We start from the raw sequence: 17,321 nt of genomic DNA, 5'->3' as shown, positions 1-17,321 counted from the left end.
AATTAGACAGTGCGATATACATGTGTCCATGCTTGGCATGGTGTGTGCAAATGTGTGTTCAGAAAGAGTGCTCAAATGTATCTAATTTGATCAGTGAACCCACTCTGGAAGCAAATTCACTGTTTTGTAAAATATGCAGGGGTAGCTGTGTTGGCCATTTAGCAAATTCAAACAAAAATCCACCAAACAGTGTTACCTTTATTGGCCAACTGAAATGCACAATATACTTGTTGGAAGCTTTTGAAGCTCCACTGGCTTCTTCATCAGGCAAGATGTTACAAACCAAACAGGAGAAAAATTGGAGATGTTAGTAAGATGCCTGCATTTTTTTGTTTCAGTCCTTAGTTAAGATGGTATGAGGAGTGTAATTTTTGCTATGTTTTGGTCAGACATAAACCTGATTTCAGACATAAAACTTATTTCATGAGAGGCCACTTCTTTCTGGTGGCAGCAGAAGCCAGTTGTGCATGGCACTGATAAGTTTTCTTGTTGTGACTTCGTGTGGTCACTTACATCCCTTTAGACCTTCACAGGCTTTCAGCTGGTTGAAATGGATTACGTTTCTCATTTTATACAATGGATGGATGCATGTGCTGCTTCAAACACTTAAAAAATGGGACAACCCATCAGGAATGAGAAGTGGCAGTATTCATGCATTGATATTCCATATAGCAGAAAATAGGGTTCACCTTGCCAGTGAAGTAAACACTCTAACTTTTGGTTTCAATAAAGGTTTACTCATGTTAGACCCACTGAAGTCCTGACCATACCACTTTGTTTTCAATGCATCTACTCTGAATATGACATAAGTCCAACTTTCTGTTTGTCTCTGTGGTTGGTAGTATCTGAGCATTATACTCTATTGAAAGGGAGTTTTCCTCCCTTAGTTCACAAAAATGTATTGACCCAGGTTGTATATCTGCATTTTACAGCATAGTCCAAAAAGAATTGGGGGGGGGGGTAAACAATGGTTATTTGTAAATATTATTTATATCTGAAGTTCAGTCTTGATTAGTAGTGGGCAGAAATCAAATGCAGAGAATGAAGTTGTGAAGTTGAAGAGCATTATTATTTTGGATCCATCAATCTTCCTTAGCCAAATATAGAAATATGATACTTGATTGTGTGTGTGTCCATTGTACAGTAACATTTACTTTTACGTTCTGATTAGTTTTAGCAGTGATTAGCATCTGTTTGTTAATTCAGTACTGTCATTGCCTCCGGTCCTTTTGTGCTATGTACAGTACTTTGTTACAAATTCACAAAACCAAATAGTGTGTGCTTGGGATGATATAATGAAGGCTAATAGTTAAGACAAAACTTCTTAGTCAGTTCTTTGAGGACAGTGACAGGTATATTACCTTCTCTGGAGAAAAAAGGAAACAGTTATCAACTTTTATATATAAAAAGTCTTTCTTTGGCAGGAAGCTGCAATTGGTACTTTAGTTATAGGTTGTTTGAATGGTATAAAGTGGAATGGGGAACTATGGAAGGCTCAGTGGCCTCATTGGGCCCCCCCAGAGCACCCAAACCACCTGTGATAAACTCAATATTTGCCCCCAAATGCCCTCTAGAGGAGATTCTCAGAATACTTGGGGGGCTAAAGGACATTTGGGGTAGTTTTGAGGCAACACAAATTTTCTAAAGGGGTTCCAAATATGGTAGAAATGCCCTTCTTGCCCCCGATAGGTTATTTTGTCCTCCCCTTCCCTGTTTTGTTCTATCCCTGGAAGCTGCAAAAACGGCACTGGGGACCGCATACTGTGCACAGGCTGTACTTTGTCCACTGTTGGTATAAATAATGGATCAGTTATGTGTTCACAATTTTTTGTTCACTGAAAAGTGATATACATCACAGAATTGTATTGGGGGCTCATAGAAGAGAGGGCACTTCACTCCATAGATACACTTAAGGAAGAAATAGGAAAAGAAGTATGCAAGGTAATGCTTGCTTTGTTGGACAGGGACTGCTTTGTCCAGAGAATTCAATTCATAGGATACCATCAGCTGTCCCCTAGCAGTGTGGTCCTGCTATCTGATTTACATGGCAGCTGTGTGGTGAGATAAAGGATAATTTTCTAGTGAGTAAAATACTAGAGGTGTGAAAGCAAGTCAGTTTTAGGTGGATAGTTATGAGGAAACATTGGGGAAAGGTTTTGCAACTGATCCAGAAAAGGGCTGCTGTTTGATTTCTCCATTCCTGAAAACTGAGAGCCCAAACAGACAGGCCAAAATAAAGCTGCTTCAGATCAGTTTGGATGTATGCTATTTAAATGCTGCAGGGGTCCTAAGAGGCTGGAAGCCATTCCAAAGCCACGCTCCAGTCCTAAGGACTAGAGCACAGTTTTGGTGCAGCTTCTGGCATCTTAAGATGTTTGTATCATTTTAACAACATACCTCCAAAGTGACCTGAAGCAGCTTTATTTTGGTCTGTCTGTTCAGGCCCTGGATTTTCTTTTGTGACATTATTTCTTCCTTGCTCTCAAAATATTCATATTTGTCTGTTGGTCACTGGACATTTCAGTGACTTTATAGTGAGATCTAAGTGCTCGTGCAAGCTTATTTCTATGAAATATAAGAATATCATGAAAATGCATCAGTAAGTGAATTATATCTATGTATGTGAGTTGGAATTTGGTAGCAGCCAAGCAGGATAATTCAATTTCCACAGCTTCAGAGAGAGAGAGTGGGGAGGATACCGGGTTTTCCTCTTTACTGCCACAGATCACTTTAACACCTTTGCAGGCAGGTATGCTCTCCCAGTGTTTTGCCTCTGGGACAAGTTTTATAGTGAAAAGTCTGGAAAGAGACAAGTTGTGAGCTTTGCCATCTTTTTCCTCTGATGCCTGTGGAGCAGAAGGAATTTTTAAATACATAGCAGTGTTAGTCTGTTCAGCATAACAAAAAAGGGAGAAGCGAGTCTTGTGGTAATAATAAAACTAACAGATTTAATTTTTACTAAATTATAATAACACATTTAAAACACAAGAAGCCATTTGTTCTGTTTAGTGAGCTCTCATTCTCCATGTCGTGACAGGCCTAGGGTTTTCCAGGGATAATAGAACAGCATGTTAGCTCCTCTCGATGGTTATAATTCTAAAGCAGATAAATTAATTAGAATTGCCTCTTGACTGAGAATTTCAGGGTTCTGCTCCTGGCATTGTGGTTCAAAATCTGTGAATAAAACCCAGTCATTAAAATAAAAATCCAGTCTTTTGAAATAGTGTTCGATCATTTGCCTAAAAAACTCTGACACCTACACCACAGTAGGACTTGATTCTACTTTCTGGCAGTGTTATTATATTAAATGAAATTTAATATAATTTTTATATATATGTGTATGTGTGTGTTGTATAAAACAAACATACATAAATAACTACAAAATTACAAAACCAACTAAACAACAAAACAAAAACCGGCAATGCATACATTGTTGACTTCCCACTCCCTAATTGATGGATATATTTACTTTACATCCTTCAGTAGATTAATGTAAACTTTTAGGTAATTTGACTCTCTGCCTGGCATGGCCAATATTGGTAGTTTCCATTTTCCTGGATGTCTCATTCTTGACAGTCTGGAATGGCCCTAGAATTAAGTAACCAATGTCTCATTCCTTATATTCCTTGGAATATTATGCTTTGTTTTTGCCTTCACAGAACTATAGACCATTCTCTCTCTCTCTCTCTCTCTCTCTCTGTTTGTCTGTGTGTGTGTGTGTGTGTGTGTGTGTGTGTGTGTGTGTGTGGTGGATATAGATAGAGGTGGATGTAATTAGAGGTACTTTTGCTATAGTTGAGTTCTAGAAAATCTCTGTAATTTGTGTGGCCTGTTTCTCTGTTTGTCTGGACCATGCCTGTGTGTATCTGAAAGAAGAGTTGAATGTTGTATGAAGAAGCAGGTTTTAGAAAGACTGAATTCCAAATAATGGTTACAATTTTTCTTTCCAGCATTGGGGTCTGCAGGAAAAGGAAGCCGACCAGTAGATGTTGGGACAGACTATAAACCACCCATGGGTGGTAAGTAAAGTCTTCATTTCTTTTGGCAGCTGAGGTGATGGGAAAAACTTGGTTAATGTTTCTCAAGAAATGCTGGTATATTTTTACAGCCAGGCATGGGAGGCATACTTATAAAGAGAAATAGCCCTTTGAAATTCCTGTTGGTTTATGATGCCTTCATATATGGGATGGATTTGTGTATTACAGGAGTTAATCACCAATGATGTCTGTATTGGTTTCTTGTGGGTTTTTTGGGCTATGCGGCCATGTTCTAGAAAATTTTCTTCTGGACGTTTTGCTAGCATCCATGGCTGGCATCTTGATGCCAGCCACGGATGCTGGCAAAACATCCGGAAGAAAATTTTCTAGAACATGGCCACATAGCCCAAAAAACCCACAAGAAACCATGGATGCCGTCCATGAAAGCCTTCGACTTCACAATGTCTGTATTCTTTTAGGAAGTAACAGCCCCCATGGAAGTCCTTCTCCTCTGGAGTACAATATGCTTCTGGTCATTATAGTGTCTGTGGGAGTAATCACCATTGTGATAGTAGTGATTGTTGCTGTTTTCTGCACTCGGCGTACCACTTCTCACCAGAAGAAGTAAGATATTTCCGCAGCTTGCTTGTTTTTCCTCTTTTGGGGTGGAATTTTTAATTACTGCTTAAAATATCTGGTTTGATTTAATATGGTTAAAATAAAAAGAACTCTTCATATTATATTCATGAACATATGATTTCTGATAACATAAACAAGGAAACTTTCTACTGTTGTTGGATGATGCTGGAAAAGAAAGGGGTTAGCTGGTAGTTCCTATTTGTGCAACACAACATATACAGTGTGGTAGAGTTTGTGTACATAGAATAAAGGTGTTTACATAGTCTGATGGAGTAAACTACTAGAAGGAAAAACAGTGACTATCTGCCTGTGAAAGTGTATTTGGTTTTTTTCATGTTGTTTTCAAAGGAAGCGAGCTGCTTGCAAATCTGTAAATGGGTCTCACAAATACAAAGGGAATTCCAAGGATGTCAAACCCCCTGATCTTTGGATTCATCATGAGAGGCTAGAACTGAAACCCATTGATAAATCCCCAGATCCCAATCCAATTATGACTGACACCCCAATCCCACGAAATTCCCAAGATATCACACCAGTTGACAACTCCATGGACAGCAATATTCATCAAAGACGGAACTCATACAGAGGTGAGGTAACATTCATGCTAAATTTTAGTCTCATCATTTTTATACCTTCTTTGAGAATTATATATGTCAGTGAGAAAATATAACCCATTGGCATTAATGTACAAAATAGCATGATTGCTAGTAACCATATTTGCACCAGATGAAAGTCAATTCAGAAAACCTGTTTTGGCTTTGGAAAATTTAGACAACAAACTCTCCCATTAATCTTTTTAAAAGCAATTTCTGAAGTTGGAAGCTAAAATATTATTATGTACTGTATAAACTTCTGTCTGCTGATAGAGGTATATAAGGACAGAAAAATGCTTTATTTAACGTTTTTTATTTTTCTCTAGGACATGAGTCAGAAGATAGCATGTCCACACTTGCAGGAAGGAGGGGAATGAGACCAAAAATGATGATGCCATTTGATTCTCAACCGCCTCAGCGTAGGTTTATTACTACCAACGCAATTAGTTGAAATGCTATCCTATTGCATAGTGTGAGGAATGTACTCTAAATCTTGCTTCTTCCTGAAATGTATTTAATGCTAGGGGAAAAAATACCAGTTATCTTCTTATTCTAAAAACACTGATTAAGGTTTTTAGAGTTTCCAGAGGACTGATAGTGTTTCCATGCCCAGGTGATTTCTGATGTCAGATTGATAGGAGTGCTATGTAGCATTTTTAAAATGGCATAGAAGAGCAGTACACCAACATGGGGTTTATCCTTATGTGCCAACAGCAGGAGTCATTACTCTTTTTAGTTATTTATTTATTTATTTACTTATTTATTTTCTACCTTTTCCCCAGCACTGAGACTTCAGATAGCTTACAGAAGTTTTAAAAGACATGGATAAAACTCATATTACTAGAAACATATGAAAGGTTTAAATGTAATTAAAAGTATCAGAATTAAAATGGTTTAAAAACATATCCATTAAAAATATCAAATATGGACAGTGTAACAAATTGTTAAAAGCCCTTTTCCTGTAGACAATTGCCAAATGTCATTTTTAAAAAGCAAGCAAACAAAATATCATCAGGCAGCAGAAGGACACCATGGGGAGCACAGGTATAGCCTTTTTAGGAAGGAGATTTGAAAGTCTGGGAGCAGCTGCTCAGAAAGCCTTCTCTTATTATTCCACCAGATGCACATTTGAGGCTGGTGGGAGATAGGTCCTCCCTACACATCTCAAAACTGGGCAGATTCATAAGGGAGAATATATTCCTTCAGATACCCTGGACCCAACCTGTCTTATCTCCTGCAGCTGTCATTTTGTAATTTCATGCTAATCAGCAACACATCTACCCATTAAAAAAATAATTTCCATAGGACAAGTCACTTTGGCATAATAAAACATTGTTTTGTTTTTCATAATACCATTACAAATAGTTAACATGGAAAGCCAAATTTCATGATAGATAACAACATTTTCCTACAGTAACAGCAAAAAATAAATAAATACTATCATCTGTTGTAGTTCCCATTTTTAATTGCATTATTGCCTGAGCCAGTTCTGTAGTGGACTGATCACAACCTGACTGTAGTTGGTTAACCACACATGTTTTGTGACTTTCTGACATAAAACCAATGTTCATTAATAGTAAACGTCAATGAAGAAGACTTATCCTCTGTTATTTAGATGGTGTTTAAATGTTCTGATCAGAATTCAGTCACTTCCAAAAAGGTATATGAATTACTCATTGTGATTAGTTGAGATACCGTAATTCAGTAATTTTTACTTCACATAATTGTAATAGAAAAACATGTTAGCTCCTCCAAATCGAGTTCTAGAGAAGTTCATTTTTGTTAGAAGGTCAGAAGAGCAGTGAGGTACATGAATAAAAAATATACCGAAACAAGAAAGGTTAGAAGACAAGACAGACAGATAAAAGCAAGAGGACCTTTTCTGTGATTTGATGATTCGGTGACAGTGTAAGCCAGTGCTACTCAATGGAGTAGTCCCTGGAAGGGGGCCAGCCCCCAAGCCATTGCTTGCTAGTGCCTGGAGGCTGTCTAGGAAAGAGAGACAGAATTATAGTCAGTTTGCAGAGATATGATGCTGGTTTCTGACATTTTTTGGGGGGAACCCTGCCTCATCCCCCACACAAATAACTGGAGAAATACTGGTGTAAGTAATATGGGGGGGGGCATAGACAGAAAGAAGAAAATGACCAGGGTTTTAAAAAATAATTGAGAACAAATGGATTACTAGCAAAATTAAGTTATATTCATCTTACAAGCTATTTCAGAAGGCTAGGAAGTTGTGAAAAACCTAATTCGTTATTCACTCTTAATATATTGGAGCATTTTGCTGCAACACAATTATGCCACATGGATTGAGGGATAAATAATATATTTCATATTTACATCCAACCAATAAGCATATGTTAAAATATTTTCATAATTCAACATATTTGGTACTCTTGCTTTCTTCTCAACCTTGCTGTGTGTAGCATTCAGTTTTAAAACTTCAGGTTTCCTTACACCGTGGTGTTCTATTCTGTTAGTCTATTTGACTTTCTTGCATTGTTCTGTTTTTTTTAGTACTTACGGACTTCTGGACTTATGCAGGCATAGTATTTAAGTCATGTTTGTCATATTTATCCATTCAGCCTGAATAAGCGGGGCCCAAAACAAAGTGTTTCTGCATATCCTTCCTCTCCTTGTGTCTCTCTTCTCTCTCTCTCTCTCTCTCTCTGTGTGTGTGTGTGTGTGTGTATGGGGGATTGTTATCTGAGAAAGCAGAAAAAAACAAAAGAGCAACCTCAAAAACAAGAGTCTCTGTTTTATGTTAGGCCTTACTTCATGCATCAAACAAAGTTTCCTGGGGTGTATCCAGACTAAAAGTGCAAATAAGCTGGGTCCAGATTATAGAGCATGAAGCTTCTGTGTGCACTTGACTGCTGTATGTGACCTAGGAGACAATTGTCCAAGCAGACAATTTAAGTAGATAGACCTTTGCTGCAACTTGAGAAGTACAGGAGATGTTTGACTGCTGTCCAAACTAGCTTCACTCTTACCTCAAAAGTGGATGGTGTTCCCATGAGCTGTTCCAAGCTCAACAGAGCTACCAGCCTATGAAGTACAGAGTGAACTACACTGTGAAACTATTGAATGGTACTCTCAGTATATCCTGAATCATGAGTATAAAAAGTATGGGATAAAACTGCAGCATTGTTGTAAGGTACTTTCTCACCTTTATCCCAATTTTCATTAGGGTTTAGTATCTCTAGACAACATTGCAGGACTGTTGTTAACCCTTCAGAACCATATCTGCAATACTGTACTCAGTGTGAATACTTGCCCCATCGCAAACTCCTTCACTTTCTTGTTCGTGTTATAGGCCATGCCCTCCTCTTCACTGGGACCTTGCAGTGAGACAGCTGATCATTTGTACTTCTGAAAATCTTGCAGTTTCCTCAAGCTCACTAATACCTCTCTCTTGTGCCGGGATAGTTCCATTTTTACTACCTATGGATTTGTACTTGAAATTAATTAATTATTAATTGAATTGTCTCTATATCATTATTAAATGTTGCTGGCAAATGATGTGAAACTATGATACAAATGGGAGCCCAGGTCTGAACTGAGCAAACTTTGGTGAAATCCACTTCTTTACTTGCCAGATGACAAACATTTCTTGTTTTTCTATCCCTGCCCTGTGATGGCAGGCTTAGTTCTCAAAGTCTAAAAAGGCTTTCATTGTCCTTTTGAGATGTGAACCAGAATTAAGTTTGTGAACCAAGATTAATCATTATATCTGTGCTTGGCCTCTTTCATAAATTATCACTCTGTTCTTAGTCCCTTTGGTTTCTGTCATTTTTTGCAATACTGTTTCTTGTCATAGCTGTGTTTATTGTTATACTACCTGGAAAGTATCCCCTTCATTTTTCATTTATTCCTACTGCTTTACCAATTTTTTTTATAGAGAGTCATAACTGAGCAAAATACAAGATTCTACGCTGTCAGTTTAAAAGCCGATAGTTGATTTTCCTCTTCTTCTTTTTTTAGATCAGGTGTGTGTGTGAGTGCAGAGTTCCTTGTGAGCTGAAATTCCCGTTAGTTCTCATTACGTAGGAACTTCATTTTATTTCTGATGTTCTGCAATAATTCCTATCATTTGAGTTCATATTCAAGTTCCACATCCTCATTTCAGGACAGTATGTAGAAACTATGTGAGAACCTAGCCCTCTTCCCCCAAAGAAATCGGGTGTTAAACATGAGGCCAGAGCCTGAGGTTGTTGCTTCCTAGGTTTTATATCTTCGTTGTGCCAGTATCCTGACACTGTGCCTGTTTTAAATAAACTGTCTCTGTGTGGTAAAATGGGCAGGAGTGCACTTCAGCATGCATGCAAATTGGTCTGTGTGTTAAGTATTTTTTTTTCTGTCTTATATTCATTCACAGCTGTGATTAGTGCTCATCCCATCCATTCCCTTGATAACCCCCACCATCATTTCCACTCCGGCAGCCTCGCTTCTCCAACCTGCAGCTATCTTCATCATCAGGCAAATCCATGGCCAGTTGGCACATCCGTGTCCCATTCAGACAGGGCTAATTCCACAGGTGAGAGGAATGACCTGGACCACACTTCCTTGGAAGGCAGTCATTTCAAAAGTGTTGTGAAGACCAGGACTTCCATGACAGACTCAGATCCCACTTTTCTATTTGTGTGTGGGGAGGGCTAAGTTATTAGGGTTGTCCAGTGATTTGCTTAGGATGCTATCCTGAGTTAGGAAATACGTTCTACTAAATTATGGGGCTTATTTTCAAGTATGCATGCATAAGACTGAGCCATTGTGATCTTTTCACTTTTGCAATGGCTGTTATAAATGTGTTTGATTGTTTGCTTAAATATTGCAACACTTTTATTTATTTTTAAGTCCTAGTTACATGTGTACTTGTGTCAACTACTTCAGCATCTTAAGCTTTGAAGGTAGGGGTGATCATTTCAGTTTGGGTGAAGAGGCTTGCAAAGCACAAGGAAATCAGATGCTCTTCAGATTCCCAGGGATATATTTATAAATGAATAATGCCTCTTTCATATTTAGAAGCAACTCAGTCAATCATACACTGCATCTGCTCTACAAAAGAAAGGATAACAATGCCCACTTTAATAGCAAGTTTTATGATTCATACATACTAAAGGCCTGTCTGTTTTCCCTATATAATCTGCAGATGGTGTTTAATCAAGCACAGTTTGAATATTATTACAGTACTGATAACTTGTATTTAAACAGCAGGAGAGTTGAAGAGTGAGAATTTTCTGTTTAAGAACCCAAATTTAGTTTGCCTTTTTCAAGCTTGTGTATTTACTCTTGATAGCTGCTTTTCAAGCAGCCCATCCAGCACTTAAGAGCTTAAGGCAACATAATATATGTATATACTGTCATCACTTGCTGTTGGTGCTCTGAGAAATAACTTGAGAATATATAAAGAAACTTTCTACAGCAAAATAAATGTCAGGGCCCCTGTCTGCATTTTACTCTCCATTTTGAATTGTAAATACATTATTACTGTAGACATTATTATTAAAACATTATTACTGTAAAGAATATTGAACCAGAATGCTGCTGTTACCAATGGCTGGATTTTCAAGACACACCAACTCTCAGATCTCTATATTGCTAAAATGATTATAACCAACATAATAAGTCAAGTGAATGGCTGCATTGCAGTGAAACCCATGTGCATGCAAAGCTGAGGTCTGGGTGAGCTTCTCTGAAGCTCTGGTATAGCAACAAAGCAATATTCTCATATATATCTGTAGTATTACACTTTTTTTTGCAATATTAGCTATTTTAATGACTGAGTTTTATTTGATCCAGGAGATGGTGGTGATCTAAATTCTTTCATTGTAGATTTGCATAATTTATTGTCTTTCTTATTTATTCAGGCCATGAAGAGTGGCATTGTGATGCAGATAATATTAATCTCTTGTTTCACTAGAGAACTAATTGTATTTTTTAGCAACACTGAGTTAAAAGTAAACTCCTCATGTATGTTTCCTAATGTACATTAGTAACAGGGAAGCTGAAAGGATTACAGTAACTGTACTTAAGATGAATAGGATAAAACTACTTAAAAGGCATCCAGTTTATTTTTAAAAAAACAACCTCAAGTTCAATATATTTGGAAGAAGCAGATTTAAAGGTACATTTTAGATACTGCAGTAAATCAGTTTGTATCTTGATTCATTGACTGTACTTTTGTAATAGTCAGACCATTCCAGAAAGAGTCAATAGCCCTTGTACAAAGGATTATGGCCTTAATAACAAAGTAGAAGAACTTACCACCACTATAGAATATTATTCAAATATGAATTAGATTAGCTGAGTCCTTGGGTGACTTGTTTAGGAAAGTATTTATAACTTACTGCTGAGGTGGCTGTTACCTAATTGCAATGAAGTTATCTGTAAAAATGCTTGAGCATTCTGGTTTCATGCTAGCAGGAATAGCTAGGACTATTTTGTTGAAATAAAACAGAATGTTCATCTTCTTTCCTAACCCAGAATCTGTTCGGAATACACCTAGCACAGATACCATGCCAGCGTCTTCCTCTCAGACGTGTTGTGCTGAGCATCAGGAGCCAGAAAGTACTACAGGATCTTATCTGCCTGGTAGTCAGGAAGAGGAGACAGGCCAAAATCTCCCTACTGCCCATGTTCGTCCTTCTCATCCTTTGAAGAGCTTTGCTGTGCCAGCAGTACCACCCACTGGGGCAACCTTTGACCCTGCCTTGCCAAGCACACCTTTATTATCCCAGCAGGGTGAGTTCCAAGGAATTCATAGTTAGGAAGCATGAGCCATGAATGTAGATAATAGTTTGAGGGGCTCTGAAAAAAGAGGGAGATATGGGCAACAGATAAGCTGCTTCTGGAAGCATTTCACAAGTGTAATAATATCACAGCTATGGCTTAAAAGAGTTGGACAACCTGTACTAAAGCCATGTGCTGCCCCTGGCCCACTTTCTAAGGTCTTTGCCAGTGATAAATTCAGAACTTTGGCAAGAGCAATCCATACCTCTCCTAGCAGTCCACCAATAGGGAGGAGAAGGCAGGGAGTCACAGTAAGAGAAACAGAAAAGGGAAGAGTAAAGGGTGATAGTAGAAAGAGAAGAATTAGGATCTAACCCTATGCTGGCATGTAGACCCCAACAGATAACTTTAGAGGCATGCCTCAAAATTATTAATATGCCTGCATAGGCTTCCAGTCAGTGTGTGGTTCCAATGCTATTTTAACTTTTTAAACCCTTAAATCAGTTTTTCAGTGAGGGTTCCCTGTAACCCTAGGGTTCCACAAGAGGTTGTGTGTGTGTGGGGGGGGGGGTGTATACAAAAGATTGTGAATAAAAAAATCAAACCTTTTTAAAAAGCTATAAATATAATAGGTTTTATCCAGGTGATCCCCGAAACCTGTAAATTATTTCAAGGATTCCCCCAGGGTAAAAAAAATGTGGGTGAAGGTTGCCTTAAATGGTTGGAGACCAAGTTACGTTCTTTTATATATACTTACCCAAGCCATAGGAACTTCAGAGATACAGCCCTTGGTGTCTCAACCAGAAGAGATGAGGCTATCAACCACTATTTGGCTGTTTTGCATAGACAGGATCAAGACTGAGATATTGGTGAAATCTGACTCTTTCCTTACTATAACTTAATGGCAACAAATCAGGCAGAAAATAAACAGCAACCTGATTAAGCTTAGTTGCATAAGTTATTAATTCAGATGACTAAACTTGATCATAATTTATGTTAAGCTTCTAGCCATCCAGTTCATTCAGTGAAGACTGCATCAATTGGCACTCTGGGGAGAACTCGGCCTCCTATGCCAGTTGTAGTCCCAAGTGCTCCTGAAGTTCAGGAAACTACAAGGATGCTCGAAGACACAGAAAGTGTAAGTATACTTATAGACGACAGCCTCATGTTACTGCATCACATTTAAAGCTTTGACTGTTACTTAGAGTGACGTTAAACATAGTTCAAACTGAACATATTTTTGAGAATTAAAATATGTTAGTGGTGCAGTTGTTTTTCAGTTGTGACGTATCCTTTAAAGAAATAGCAGCAGCAGCAAAAGTGTCTTCTTAGTTTTCTGTAGCAATTCAATAGTTGTTTTTTTAAAGATAAAACCAGCACTCTGGTTCTATCAACAATTTTTCATTTATGCTTTTTTGAAAGCTGTTATTTCTTCTAGAATAGGAATTGTGGTAAAACCATGGCTTGATTACAGAGCATCTGTTTTCAATAAATAAGCATCCAGATTCAGTCCTCTCACGTACTTTAAAAGATTTGAAGCAGAACCTAGGAGGTCTTTGACAACCTTCTAAAGTCCTTGCTAGTCAAAATCTATTGTGGTAGATTAGGTGGACAAGGTTTAATGCACTGTCAATATACTGCACTCTAGCCTATCCCATATAATAAGGTGAATGTGCAAGTTGTTTTTTTCTTCTAAAGCCATTGTATTGTTGGTGATAAGTTGACCACATCCCCAATAGCTGCATGTTAAAACAGAAGAGTTGACATCATTCACACCTTGGTTGGAGCTAAAAATGAAATATGATAGTACCTGTGATATATCTTAATAGCTTATAGAGTCTGGCTAGAGAATACTTCATTGGTATGCTTGGAGAGCCTAAGTTTTATTTTGAGAAGCCACAGTAGATTGCGGGCCCTCATATAAAACTGGGAGGAGGTAGACAAGTTAATTATTCTGATTTCTAAATTTCTGCTTCAGTATTTTTTTCAAGAGCAGTATTATTCACAATACTAGTCTGAAGCATTCAAATATTTCTCATCCTTTACCAGATGAGAAAAAAAATTATACTAATATGTCATCTTCCATGGTTATAAAAATGATATGTAACTGCTGCTAATACTGTCAAAATACTTACAGTAGATGATCAACAATCATCTAGCTTATTATCACTTTCCTTGGGTGTCTTTCAAGGACCTGAACATTCCTTTAACATTCATACTGAGAAACACAGTTTTTCAGCAAGATTTGGTAGGCATTTGGAATATGCCAAAATCATTATCTATTAGGTGTTGACCTGGGTATTAAAAAGTTGATTATTTTTTTTCTCTTTCCTCTCTTCTTGTGCTCCCCCACCTATCATCACATTTTGTCTTGTTAATTCACCATTTACTGTTTGTCTGGGGTTTGTTTACATGCTGGATGCTGCTCCTACTTGCATATTTCTTATTTCATTGCTTTAGCAAAATGAAAATGGAATGGGGACATCTCAGTTTTTGTAGTAACACAATCCATCTAATAACTGTGGCTTTGCTACCATGACCAATATCAGAATTATTGGACATGGTTCCTTCCCCCACTTCCCTCCTGAAACAATGCAGCTCATCTTGTCCAGTAACCCTGTTAAATCTCCTGCAGAATTATGAACCGGATGAGCTGACCAAAGAGATGGCCCACCTGGAAGGACTAATGAAGGACCTTAATGCAATCACAACAGCATGACAGCCTTCCCCAAGAAATGACTCCAGAGCCTGTTTCACAGGTCTTGGGACTTAGCCTTGGAGCACAAGGAAATGTACAAAGACTAGGGGACAGCACAAGAAGGACATGCAACCAGCTACAGTGCCAATGCTGGTTAACTAAGCGACTTTTCTGTTCATTGCCCTAAAATGAACCTATTGGAAAGTTGGATTCTACGTCTTGCTGAGATGACATAAACAAGAGATGAGGGCGATGCATCAGGCTGATGAGATCCAGCATCCAGACAAAGAAGTGGGCTTAACGTTAATTTGAGTCAGGTTTTGTCTCAGTGCTGTGACCTGCCCTGATTTTTCAGTGTTGGACATTTGCATTTATGTACAATTTTGTTTGTGTGTTTTTATTTTATTGTATTTTTTTATTAAAACATGTAATCAGATTAAAAAAAAACCAATTTGTGTTGTTTCCCACAGCCTAAACGGATGTTTGACTGCTTGTTCTATTGTGTACGGGAATTCATTGCCAGTGTGGGTTGTTCCGTTTTTTGTTTTTTGTTTGGGTTTTATTTTAGTGTGTGTATAGTTACATCACTTTCCGGCAGTTAATCCATGGCCTTGGGGATGCTGCATTGCTATTTGTAAGCTTTTTTATTTTTATATTATAATTATTAAAAGCCTGACTAGATTCTCTCTCATCACTGTGAGATCAGCTATCTGGATTGAAATGTTACACGGAGAAATATTTTGGTTTTTATGCGTTTTCAATATGGGGTGGGGTCAGGGATGGGGCCAGGAAACTACAGAATGGTATGATGTTTCATTGTTTCCCTGGAATGATGCAGCACCAATGTATTCATATGAGTAGTCTTAACCATCCCCTAGAATGTGCCCAGGTGGGGAAAATGTAATACAGTGGGCCCTTGGTATCTGCTGGACTTTGGTTCCAGGATGCCTCATGGATACCAAAATCCATGGATACTCATTATGTACAATGGGATAGTTAAAATGGTGTCCCGTATATAAAATGGCAAAATAAAGCTTTGCTTTTTGGAATTTATATAGTTTTTAAATAGTTGCAAACCATGGATGCTTGAATCCGTGGATTAAAATAATCCATGGATATGGAGGGCTGACTGTAATTCAAGGCAGCAAATTAAACAGATCCCTTATCCAAGTGACTGAAAAAGTACCACAGAAATATCCACTGACTACCCCTGTAATCACCCAATTTGTGCATTACCTGTCCTTATGAGCATATGGTAGAAGACAGATGAAATTGCTCATGCGGACAAAACAACAACACAGAAAGTATTGTTTCAACCAATTCAAACTCATGAAACAGATCACAGACTGGGTGAATGCCTTTTTCCCCACCATCTGCTTTGTGAGCTAGTCATTCAGTGTGTCTGGTTACTAAATCACAGAGTGTATTTCCTTTAGAAATACTCTCCTGTTGTAATGTAGGGTCCTATAGGATCAGATACCACAGTGTGTCTTAGCAGCAGAGCTTTCTTTTGTTTTAAAGGTTTCACATATTTAAAAATATGCCTCCTAACATTGTTTTCTTCTAGATCTTTTAATCTGTAGTGGTCAATCATAGATGGAGGATGGGTCACCTTTCTCTTTTAACTATCCACCATCCCAACAGTTGTCAAAAGTACTTTCAAGTGCTGCACTTCAATCAGAAAAGAATGTCTTTGTAGACTTAGGGCCTGAACAGACAGGCCAAAATAAAGCTGCTTCAGGTCGCTTTGGAGGCATGCTGTTTAAATGATGCATGCATCTTAAGGACTGGAGCACAGCTTTGGTGCAGCTTCTGGCCTCTTAAAACATGTGTATCATTTAAACAGCATACCTCCAAAGTGACCAGAAGCAACTTTATTTTGGCCTGTCTGTTCAGGACCCTTGTCTAAAAACATAGGAATAAAATGTTTGTGGCTTAAAGGCTGCTCCAGCCAGAGAAAGAGGGGGAAGTGAAAAGGAAATTCCTGATTATCTTATAAACATTTGATTTCCTATTTGTTATCTGTTTGCTTCTAGTGCCACCTTCTGGAATGGTGACTTAGCATGAGAGAGAAGAAGTTGTTGTTGTTATTGTTTTAAAGCTTATTTTGAAATTCACATGTAGACATAAAAGGACTGCAGGTTGATAAGAGAAAGAGATAGATCTTTGGGTAGTTTTTGGAGATAATTTATTCTAAGCATTTTTACATATAAAACCTGAGTGCTAGCAGTGGGCTCCAAGGAGGCTAAGATAAAATCAGTGCCAGATGTTATGGAATCTTTTAATTAACCATATAATTAAGCCTGGCTTTGTATATTGTTTGCCAGTTGAGTTTGTAAAACAGCTTCAGCTATTTATTACAAAGCAGTATTGGGGAGAAATGACTGGCAAGAAAGTAGTAATTAGTGAGAATAGAAATGCATAACTCTTCCCCTGCCAGCCTCTTTTTTGTTCCTGCAGTGCCCTTTCCGCCAAGTTGCTTTTGCTCCATAAACAGTTTCATGTCTGCATTTGCTTTCAGCCGAGTGTAAGCAGATGCATTTGGAAGAACTCTTGGAACCAACTATGAAAAACAAGGATTGCTGGCATTTTACTTAAGAGTGCTAAAACTGATCACAATGTTTTCTAATTATGAAACATTGAGGTATTAATTCATTCTGGATAGCAACTGTAGCATATGTA

The 17,321-nt window shown here is 38.0% G+C and overlaps 1 protein-coding gene across 12 annotated transcripts in view; it reads left to right on the top strand.

Annotated features, from left to right (window-relative positions):
- Positions 1 to 15,320, top strand: part of NEO1 (neogenin 1) — a 112,734-nt gene extending 97,414 nt beyond the window's left edge. For 8 of the 12 annotated variants that reach the window (XM_042472974.1, XM_042472972.1, XM_042472970.1 and 5 more), the window contains 8 exons: positions 3,951 to 4,019; positions 4,457 to 4,601; positions 4,965 to 5,203; positions 5,536 to 5,628; positions 9,591 to 9,749; positions 11,696 to 11,953; positions 12,943 to 13,079; positions 14,577 to 15,320. In XM_042472974.1, the coding sequence (XP_042328908.1) occupies positions 3,951 to 4,019; positions 4,457 to 4,601; positions 4,965 to 5,203; positions 5,536 to 5,628; positions 9,591 to 9,749; positions 11,696 to 11,953; positions 12,943 to 13,079; positions 14,577 to 14,660 (1,184 nt within the window). In that variant the 3' untranslated portion in view covers positions 14,661 to 15,320. Of the gene's footprint in view, positions 1 to 3,950; positions 4,020 to 4,456; positions 4,602 to 4,964; positions 5,204 to 5,535; positions 5,629 to 9,590; positions 9,750 to 11,695; positions 11,954 to 12,942; positions 13,080 to 14,401 lie in introns of all 12 variants that reach the window. The other 4 variants (XM_042472977.1, XM_042472976.1, XM_042472968.1 and 1 more) reach the window with 3 other exon arrangements.
- The last annotated feature ends 2,001 nt before the right edge of the window (positions 15,321 to 17,321 follow it).

This window comes from Sceloporus undulatus, chromosome 6 (genome assembly GCF_019175285.1).
Source record: "Sceloporus undulatus isolate JIND9_A2432 ecotype Alabama chromosome 6, SceUnd_v1.1, whole genome shotgun sequence".
Lineage (NCBI taxonomy): Eukaryota > Metazoa > Chordata > Lepidosauria > Squamata > Phrynosomatidae > Sceloporus > Sceloporus undulatus.
Note: the sequence above shows the minus strand (reverse complement) of the source record. Positions and strands in the feature narration are given on the sequence as shown.